Raw genomic sequence first — 10,964 nt, 5'->3', positions numbered from 1 at the left:
CAATCCAGAAGACAAGGGAACTCCTGGTTCAAGTATTGTTAGAAATTTGCCTTCGCGGAGGACTTTTTGGTAAAACTTACCTGCATTTGGTTTACATTGAGAAGAAAACTTCCTACCTTTAGCCCGACAGCAAGAAGATAGTAACCCATGGTCAATCTACCTCTTAGGATAGTTTAATTCAACACTCAGCCGGGATCAGAATTCGTATCGACCAGTCAACATTGTTACACCTGATCGAGAAGCAAGCGCTCTATCCCCTGAGACGCCGCAACTCACGATAATAAATTTTTGATTTTAATAATGTGTTCGTATGGTAACAGGTATTAAGATTTTCCAAAATATATAAAATATGAGCAGTAATCAGCCTTGTATCAATACATTTTTGAAAATGGGTCCCATTAAAAACTGTTTAGAAAACTGTAACAAGGGCATTGTGGAATTTCAGCAGATTCAATAAAATGTTATTTTTTATAGAATCAAAAATTGAATATGTTACAGCGAAATACAAAAATATATTACCTCTTTTTCTATGGCTGACAATTGTTCAAATGGATTCTGAATTCATTACTTGTTGCATAACTTCTCCAACAACGAAAATAGCTGGCAAGGGGACTCTAACCCATGATCCGACTGTCACTGAGGATAGTTAATGGATGGAAGCCGGATCGATGGAGGTTGATGGAAGCCGGATGCGGAATTCGTATCGACCAGCCATCTCTGGGATTCGAACCCGGTTCACCTGAATTGGAGTCGAACGCTCTATCGCTTGAGCCATCACGGCTCAAGTACTACTAGATTCTCGCCAAGGGTGAACCTAGTATGGTCTTACCGCCACTTTGTAGCGTGGAAAGAGCTGGTTCGAATCCGGCCGTTACCTTTGGGATTTCCTTATCTAACTTGTTCTTGAGAAGAGCATCAAAAGTGTGATGTCATGTCTTCGGATCATCCTCAGGTATGATTCCCAGACAGTCGCCAATAGACCATTGCGCAAAGGGCTGGGATAGACTGGTCGGTAGGGCGCTGGGCCATGTCCAAGAGGTTGTGGGTTCGATCCTCGCCGGCCGAAGACTCCCTGTGTAGTAAATGGTGACTGATGAACGTTAAATCTGTCGAGTCTCAAAATCCTCCATGTTCCCATAACAAATCAATACCTCTGGGGGTACTGATCCAGGAGTTCCCTTGTCTTCGGGATTGGTTCAAAATTACAAGACTACGGAGTTAAACATTAGTTGTCATAAACCCAATATTGGGTCAGCTGTTCATAAAATAAAATAAAATAGCCCATTGTGCAGCTCTAGTGCGACGTAAATAAACTACGACAACAGATACAACATCACATGCATAAATTTGCTAACTTTTGAGTAGCATTAAATAACGGCTTTCCAATCTTAAAGATAGAATCATTTACAGAAAGAAATCACTCAGAAAAGATTCAATTTACACAAATTATTGAAGGATAGCACGTAAATACATACATCGGGAATCGAACTCACTACCTCTATTCTTCAGAACTTTTGGCGTAAGAATGATACTTCTCGAAAACGGAGGCTAATCCAACTTCGAAAATTTTTAATACATTGGAATGTGCAGATGGCAACTAACCCTACAAATCTATTACGGAATGTCATTATTAGATATGAGCGTATTAGATTTAGAAACATCATTTTCATTTATCTTTTAGTTTGAACTTTTTATATATGGTGTTCTAGGCTATTTAGTATAATTTTTTTTAAAATTTCTCTTTGCTTAAGCATGAGTGCTCCGAATGAAACTGATGAAAGCAAAGGAGACGATACCAAGGAAAGTTCAGATTTTAGTGTTGGCCAAGAAGATCGTCAGAAAGATAAAATTGAAGAATCTGGAATACCAGACATACTCCGGAAGTCCGATGAAACTAATATCGGTAACATTGAAAAAACTTCAGAAAACGAAAGAAAACCAGTTTTAGACGATAAATGCGGCATTGATGGTCACTCTGAAAAACTTTCTGCTCTCGAATCCGTTTCTGAAAAAGTCATTCAAGCTGATACTGGAGAAGCTAAAATTGCTTCGGAAACTACAACTAAATTTATATTAGATATCAAAGATAATACGACAGAAGATTCAATAGAAGTATTAGTTCCAGATTCAGATTTTGAAAGCGGGATTCAATCGGATAAAATTTCTAGGTCGGTGACTTCTACTGTAAAAAGAAAACTTTATTCTGAAGTTTCAAGTTTGGAATATTCGAATGATCTTCATCCTTCAGAATCCCCAAATAAAGTGGTAAAATCTACATCAATGAAATTGGATGTTAAAACAGAAATATCACCGGAATTGCAGGTCAGTGAACGTTTTGAATTAAAGACTCAACTTCAAGAAACCGATTCAACGGAAACTAAAGTTGAACAACCCGAAGTTGAATTAATAGAAAACTCAGAAAATGTTGAATGTGATGACTTAATTAACGAGTCTAAATTAAAAGACAGTGCTGACTCCAATGATGGATTGTTGCAAAAATCAGGAAGTGTTGGATGTGATGACGTAATTAACGAGTTCAAATTAACAGACAGTGCTTCGTCCAATGTTAGATTAATACAAAAATCAGAAGATGTTGACTGTGGTAAAACGAATAAAGAGTCTATTAATTCTGGCATAGTGTTAGATTTAAGCTCCCATCATCAGGAATTAAATTCAAAGAGAACAGATGTTACATTACCCAATGTTGGCTTAACACAAGAACCTGCAAACGTAGAATGTTATGAAATAAATAAAGAGTCTGTAAAAACTATTAAAGCTCAAAAGTTTGATAAAACTGATAACAAAATTCCAGAAAAGGAAAAAGAATTGGATATAGTGAAACTGTATCGCATCCAAAAGTGGCTAAAAGGAATTTCTACTTATGATTTAACGGGAAAATTTATTCCAAGTGATTCAAGCAGCACTTCGTCGTCTTCGACTTCTAAAAGAAAATTGGAAGTTAAAGATTCGATTTCAGTGTGTTCAAGGGATGGCAATCCCTCAGTGTCACCGAACAAAATGTTGAAAATGCCTGAACAGGACCAATTGGATCCTGTTTCATTGAAATCGGAAATTGCAGAATCTGAAGACAACCATCTTTACACCTGCAACAGATGTTTTCAACTATTCTTGACTCAAGAAGATTTGGATGACCACAGCGCATCCTGCAAATGGTATTTTAAAGATACACCAGTGAGTTGCGATGTAAACCTGGATTTAGAGGGTGAACGTCCCTTGCAGGATAGTCTTGGCAAAAAGTCTTCCCTTGAGTCCCAGCCAGGAGAAAATCTTGGTGAAAAATATTCAATCCCGATTTCGTCAGCATCACAAAAACTAGATTCTGATAACGGTCAGCTTCAGCAGTTTTATAAATGTCCTGAATGTGGGTGTTTACTATCATGCACAGATCTTGACCTGTGTTATCATCATGCAGTGACATGCTTTTTCGTAAATATGCCTCGCCCTGATTGCGAGGTAACGCGGCCCGATGATATTCTTGATTCCGGAGGGAATTATTCTGTTACACATTCCGATAATACTGTCACTTCCGAATTCCTATACAACATGCTAAATTTTTATAAGACTCAATTTATAATATCAACTATACAGATATCGGAGGTTACGGATGATTATGCTTCATCTTCTGAGTCGAGCCATTATAACTGTCCCATCTGTATAGAACCGGTGCAAAATCAATCTTTGAGACAGCACATAAAAAATAAACATATGAAGAAGACATTTTCTGCTAGAGATGCTGCGAGAGAATTAGCTGCTGATGCGAGCAAGCATGAATTTGTAAAGGGAAGGGTTTTTAAATGTAAAAAATGTGGTGAAAAATTCAGCAGTTTTGAAGGAATAAAACTCCATATTGATGCATTTGCCAAAGGGAATTGCGGTCCGGGATCACACATATCAGAACCTTCTAAACAAAATGTCATATCTGGTGCTGTGGATAGAGGCTGCTGTTCGGGATCATCACAAACTCCAATTCCTATTGAAAAAAATACCTCACCAGAGACTGCGGATAGCGGTTGCAATTCAGAATCATCACAAATTCCAATTCCCATTGAACAAAATGCCACACCAATTTCTGTGGATAGAGATTGCTATCCAGGATCATCACAAATTCCATATCCTATTGAACAAAGTACCATATCTGAGGCTGGGGTTAGAGATTCAGGATTAACACAAATTCCAAGTACCAATAATCAAACTTCTACGAGCCATCAGGGATTTTCCCAAATAACAGAATCTGTTGAACTAACTTCCGGTGTTTCATCTGCAGATAAAAGTTTCGGTCCAGGAACATCACGAATTCCAGATCCTGTAAAAGAGAATGATGGATGCGAATCAGCAGAATGTGGTGACAGAAGGGGAATAGAAGTAGAGGGAGCTTATTCCGACCCCTATGCAAGTAACTATGTGGAAGAGACAGCTTTTACGTGCAGGCATTGTTTTTATGCGTGTGAGCATTTGGATGACATGGTTGACCATTATTCAATTCACGAATTGCTAAGAGTTTGCTATCCGTCAAATTTCGAGTCTCCGGACGCTGTTTCAAATCAGTTCCAAGTATGTCCTTATTGTTTAAAACAGTTTGAAGATTGGAATGCTTTGACAGATCATTTCCAGTTGATTTACACTAGACAGTTTACTTGCACTGTATGCCACGAGTTCCTGGCAACCCTAACTGATTATGATTATCATCTTCAAGAACATGAGACAGATATCATAAAGATATATCGCGATTCACGAAATGATGCTCAGTTGACCAATTCAACTGAAGATCAAGATAATACCAAGAGCATGCCGAAGAGAAGAAGAAAGAGATCAAAGAAGGCTACAGATAATCAAAAATCTGACAAGAGCTCTTTGGTGGAACAGGCTAATCATCCTTCCCCTAATGCGAAACACGTTGGAGATACTAGTAGACTTAATATCGATACAAATTCGTCTTATGAGCAAAAGGCGATTAAAGACGACACAATTAAAAATGACGCTAATGAATCAAACATAGAACTTGAACACAGATTTAATACAAGACTTCAAAGCGACCAGTTCATTCAATCACCTACAAGTCAAGAAAGAGGGTGTACAAATATGCCCTCGGATGAAAATAACAAAAAACAAACATCTAGGTACACAAGTGTCAGCTCTAAGTGTGAAGAGGAGTTTAGATCCATTGCAAGCCCTCCAAGTCCTCAAATTGTTCAATCGTCTAATTATAGTAAAGTTGCAACGAAAAATATGCAACATGATGAAGAGAACATAAAGAAAGAATTAGAAGAAGAAAAATTTCAAAGAAATCTTGAGGAAACCATTGGAAGTTCTGTGTTTTCAGAAATCCCTTCTACACAAGCACAAGAAGTTCTGTCTGCAAAGGTATCGTGTGAGCAAGAAATAAAAGACATTCGAACGACAAATAAAGAGTTTGAGAGCAATTCGGAGACACTTATATCTGTTGCAGGCTCTTCGAGTCAACAAATCAAGCATTCATCTTACGTTAGTCAAATTGTTTCCTCAAGTGTATCTTCGGATCAGGAGGACATCACTAAAAAGATAAGTAAGGAATCTGAAAAGAATGTACAGGAATCTTTATCTGTTACACCTAAACCTTCAGTTCTCCAATTTGCAAGTTCTGTTGATCAAGAAGATATCACTAGAGAAGATAATGAAAAAACAAGTGATGTATCTGAAAGGAATCTAAAGAGCTCAAAATCTGCTACAGATTCTCTAAGTCCTGAAATTGTACCTTGCACTCAACAGATCGTTTCCACCAATGCATCTTCGAATCAAGATGATATAATTACTGAAAACAAACAAAAATCTATATCTGTAACATCTAGTTCAGTTTCTCAGCAGGAAAGTTGTATAGATCAAGAGGACGTCATTAAAGAAGGCAAAGAATCTGAAGAAAATAAACACGAGTCTATATCTCCTCCCAGTTCTTCTATTTCACAAAGTGCAAGTTCTTGTGATCAAGAAGACACCAATAAAAGAGACTGTAATAAAACAAGTCAGAATTGTGAGGGGAATTTCGAAGCATTCGTATCTGCTGAAGATTCCAAAAGCCCTCCTACCGCTTACATTGATATTATTTCCACAGACATACCTTCTGATCAAAAAGACATCACTAGAGAGGAAAATAAAGAATCTGAAAGGAGTCTACAGGAATCTATAGCTGCCATAGCAAGTTCTTCCACACCCCAAATAATCAATTTACCAAATAGCCAAGTGATTTTTACCTATACACCTGTTAAGGAAGAGGGTGAAATTAGGAAAGACGATAAAGAAGCAAAAAGTCATTTGGAAGAGTACAAGTCTATTGTAAGTCCACCAGATTCTCGGCTTCCAGCCATCAAAACAACGGAAAATTACGATGCGGACATTTCTGCTGGTGCATCGTCTGATGATCAAGAAGTAGTTCAAATTGAAGTGTCTGGAACTTACGTGATACGACCAAAGAAGGCCAGACAGGAGTCAAGTTCTGCACCTATAGGTGAAATTGCGTACACTTGTGCTAAGTGCAACATAACATTTGAATCTGCGAGTAACTTCATCGCACATAATATGATGCATTCTATTTTTTGGTGCCTCAAATGTGAAAGAAAGTTCCGCTTAAAGTCAGCCTTCTTAGAACACCTTCAGGAACATACTGGAAGGAAACCTTTTGCGTGTTTTCGTTGTTGGAGGAGTTATGCAACAAATAATGAATTCAGAATCCATTTGAACAATTGTCCACCAGGGAAAAAGAGGTAATATATTTTTGTATTTCGCTGTAACATATTCAATTTTTGATTCTATTGAAAATAACATTTAATTAAATTAGCTGAAATTTGCTTTTCATTCTTTTAAAAAAATTTTTTTTTCTTTGTTTCTACGGAAAATAACATTTAATTGAATCTGTTGAAATTCCCTAATGCCTTTGTCACAGTTATCTGCACAGATTTTAAAGGGACAAATTTTCAAAAATGTATCGATGCAAGGCTGTGTACTACTCGTATTTTATAAATTTAAGAAAATCTTAACACCTGTTATTAAATACGGACACATTTTTAAAAACTAAAATTCATTAACGTGAGCTGCGGTGTCTCGGGGGACAGAGCGCTTGTTTCTCGATCAGGTGACCCAGGTTCAAATCCCAGGTTCAAATCAGGCCTTAAGAGTTGCGATCTCGAATCTCCTGAGTCACCATGACTCAAACCTTTAAGATTGTTCTTCATCCAACAATCAGATTAATTGCAAAAAATTCGATCCGATCATTAGAACAAAATTCACTCAGGGTGGTTAACTTGTTCGAATTGTACAACGGAAACTACATCAAGATCATTATAAGCGTCAAATTTTATAACAAACTGGGTAAGAAAATGGAGTTATCATGTCTGCCGTTTTTAAATAACCTCAAAAGAGAAATTTATTTGTTGTTGATGATTTTGTTTCACATAATTTAAGCTTAAATTAAACATGTAGAATAATGTTGAATTACGTATATTCATAATGGAATACAGTTAAAAAAATACTAAGATGGGCTCTGCAGCCACTTTATTTGTTTAAAAAAAAAACTTTGTTTTTAGAATAAAACTATTAAAGTTTAAATATGGTAAAATTGCATAACAAGTTCATTTTTTCGGCACCGCTTTTTTTAAGAATTGGTCTGATCTACCTGTTTCAAAACTTCATTTGCTTCAAAAATATATAAAAAGGAAAAAACAGTTGACATGTTTTAAGCGCTCAAAAACAGGCGCCTATTTTCAAGACTTCAGACGTGAATGGGAAGAAATAAGTGATTTAAGACACTGTTATTTTCTATTTATATATTTTTATTCATAAGACTTTACAATGAGGGAAAAATGTAAATAGGAATAGCTTCAAAATAAATAGAATAGCTTCAAAAATATATAAATGGGAAATAATTAAAATAGGAAATAATAATTTAGTGCTTTCTAAATAGGAACAGAAAGAGTTTCAATATAAATTGGAATAGCTTCAAAAATATATAAATAGGAAATAACAGTTGGAATGTTTTAAGCACTCAAAAACAGGCACCCATTTTCAAGATTTCAGATGTGAATGTGAAGAAATAAGTGATTTAAATATAAAACTAAAAGTTGCCAACAAAAATAAAATAAAGGTGGAAAAAAAACTTGCAGACTCTGTTATTTTCTATTTATATATTCTTTTACTTAAAAAACTTTAAAAAAAATACTCTATGATAAAATTTTTAAATTTCTTGATTCTTTTTTCCACCCTTGTATTTTGTAATTTTAAACCTATGAAAATTGTTTATGAAATATATTTTTTGTAATTGACTGAGATTCATGCTTTTTTCAGAGAATCTGAAAGAGAAGACAGAAATCGAGGAAGTTAAGAAGAAACACACTCTTGTAAATCCAAGAAATATTTCTTTAAGTCCAATATCAGTTGCATCAAGTGCGAAGACGCAAGAAAAACTAGCACAAAAACTGGCAATTTTTCGATTTTAAAATTGTTTTTATTTCTGCACATAAATTTTCGAATAATTTAGCTTTAGTATGTGAAAGTTAAGTTATAACTCATTAGAAAAGGGTTTAAATTACCTGATTTATTCGTTATTTTAGAAGCATCTTTTTATATTGCTTTACATTAACAGTGCAAAAAATGTGTAAAAACAAAATGCAAAAGTTTAGTGTAGAAAGTTAACGTTAGGAAAAATTTGTAACACAAGAGTATATTTTTAAGTGAATACTTTTATTAATGAATGTGAATAAGTTTTTGAAAAAAAAAATTCTTTTCATTGTGTGAGAGTTAACTTAAAATCCAATATCGAAGGAATTAATTTGAATTTACCTAATTTTATTTTTACAAAAACCCATTTTTAATATTTTACACTAAAAGTTTTTATATTACAATGTACATAGGAATTAAAATATTTTTATCACAATTTATAAATGAAAGTTAAAATTTTCTACATTAGTTTCCAAATTAAGTGAAAATAAAGATAAAAAGTTTCAAAAGGCATTTTTACGTGCTTAGATAAATGTTCGAAAAAGTTTTGTATCATTTTAATCACATACTTATAGTAATTGTGGGTGTTTTTTTGAATTTTATGTTAGAAATGTCAAGTTTTTTACAAAAGAGTAAGAAGACAAAATGAAATTTGATTTTATAGAGTATGTATTTAGACAAATTTTTAAATGTTTTTTTTTTTTTTTAATATTGCTTGTTTCTTCAATTTATGCAATTTTTTAATAACTTTATGTGCGAAATTAAATTGGTTTTTATGTAAAATTAAGTATATTAGATTGTCTTGCTCAGTAGGATAAAATTTTCACTGCTATTTTATGTCATTTTTCTACTTTTATTGTATATTTATGAGAAAGAAATTAAATAAAAATATTGATTATAAAACATCTCACTTTATTTGGTCACACGCTTCTCACTATACAGGAGACTTCTTCATTAGTCTACAATTTAGAATCCATTTATAAAACTAATATATAAATGACCAGAAAAAAAAACCTTGTGAAAATTAATCACTTGAAAGAGATGAGATTAACATCAAAACCAGTTTGATTGCTCAGCGAAACATGAAGTTTTTTATAACTGGGGAATTCTCAAAAGGTGGGAACAATAACCTAAAAGCTAATTCTGGATTCTATTGATCTTTATGCTATGCAAAACATCCATTTATAAGGGTATAATATAGTAAGACTTATTTAAAATTTATACTATTTGTAAACATTTAGAAACTACGGTGAAACTTTTATTTACGGTTAAACTATTATTTAAAACTTTTTTGTTAGAGACAATCTAACCACTTTTTTGTTAGAGACAATCTAATCCACGAGACAATCTAACACAAGGTGTTAGATTGTCTCGTGGTTAACATCGTGACTAGGACTGGGCGATATTAGAAATTATGTATCGTGATGCATCGTCAGTTATGCATCGCGATATAGCGATGTATCACGATACAGTATTTTTGAATTTCATTTACTTGTAAGGCACAGAAAGTCAGATTTCTATCAAAACTTCATACTCAGATTGATTTAAATCAATTTATAAATTTGAAGATTTTTATGTTTTGCTTAAGAAAGATATTAAATAAATTGACTTCAATGTACAAATCTTACTTAATATTTATTGAAATGTTTGTTTAGAAATTCATAATANTGTGGGAGCAACGTTGGCCCTCCTAATATGGTGGCCCTGAAGGAGTGGCCAACAAATCTGCCCTTCAGGTGCCTGTATGACCTAGGTCAATATCCAGGTGGGCATTGGACAAAAAAAAAATAATGTTTTATACTACAACCGTATAAACGAATCACGACAATGGATTTTAAATTCGCATGGATACGAATCACTAAAAAGGGCTTTAAAAACGCGTAGATACAAATCACGCCATTGAATTTTAAATTGAGTCTCGCAAATAAGAATCGCAATGTACGATGTTTAAATCACGTGAATACGAATTGCAACGAGCAAATTGTAATTCAGGTAAATAAGAACATCGATGTTTGATAATAAAATCGCGACTTTGAAAACGCGTGAATACAAATCGCGATATTGGATTTTTAAATCTCGTAAATAAAAATCACAATGTACGATATTGAAATCGCACGAATAAAAATCGCAATGCGCAACTTTTAAATCAGGTAAAAAAGAAAATCGATGTTTGATATTAGCAGATTCTGGGCTTGGTATTTCTAAAAGGCTTCTTTGCATTGCTTCCGTTTAGCCACAATAAATAAAAATTAACAAGATTAATCAAGGTGCGTAGCCAAATCATTCAACAAAAAATAAGCACTTTTCAAGCTCTCAAAAAATATTTCAAACACTTTAAAAAATATCATAATCAGGCAAGGTTGGAAAGTTTTTGACAATCGACGGCTTTATCTTGTTTTAACCGTCATGTCAAAAAAAGGAAAAATACCTTTTGGCATTGTTTTTGACAATTGTCAAAAATCATGAAATTTTGAATCATG

General features: G+C 34.0%; 1 protein-coding gene across 1 annotated transcript; it reads left to right on the top strand.

Moving 5' to 3' along the window:
• Window positions 1-1,585: 1,585 nt before the first annotated feature.
• LOC107454373 (zinc finger protein 1) lies at window positions 1,586-9,387 on the top strand. The gene is made up of 2 exons (XM_043044181.2): window positions 1,586-6,755; window positions 8,332-9,387. Exons 1-2 carry the CDS (start codon window positions 1,753-1,755, stop codon window positions 8,366-8,368), a joined length of 5,040 nt encoding a protein of 1,679 aa, XP_042900115.1. The 5' UTR covers window positions 1,586-1,752; the 3' UTR covers window positions 8,369-9,387.
• The last annotated feature ends 1,577 nt before the right edge of the window (window positions 9,388-10,964 follow it).

This window comes from Parasteatoda tepidariorum, chromosome 9 (assembly GCF_043381705.1).
Source record: "Parasteatoda tepidariorum isolate YZ-2023 chromosome 9, CAS_Ptep_4.0, whole genome shotgun sequence".
Classification (NCBI taxonomy): Eukaryota; Metazoa; Arthropoda; class Arachnida; order Araneae; family Theridiidae; genus Parasteatoda; species Parasteatoda tepidariorum.
Note: the sequence above shows the minus strand (reverse complement) of the source record. Positions and strands in the feature narration are given on the sequence as shown.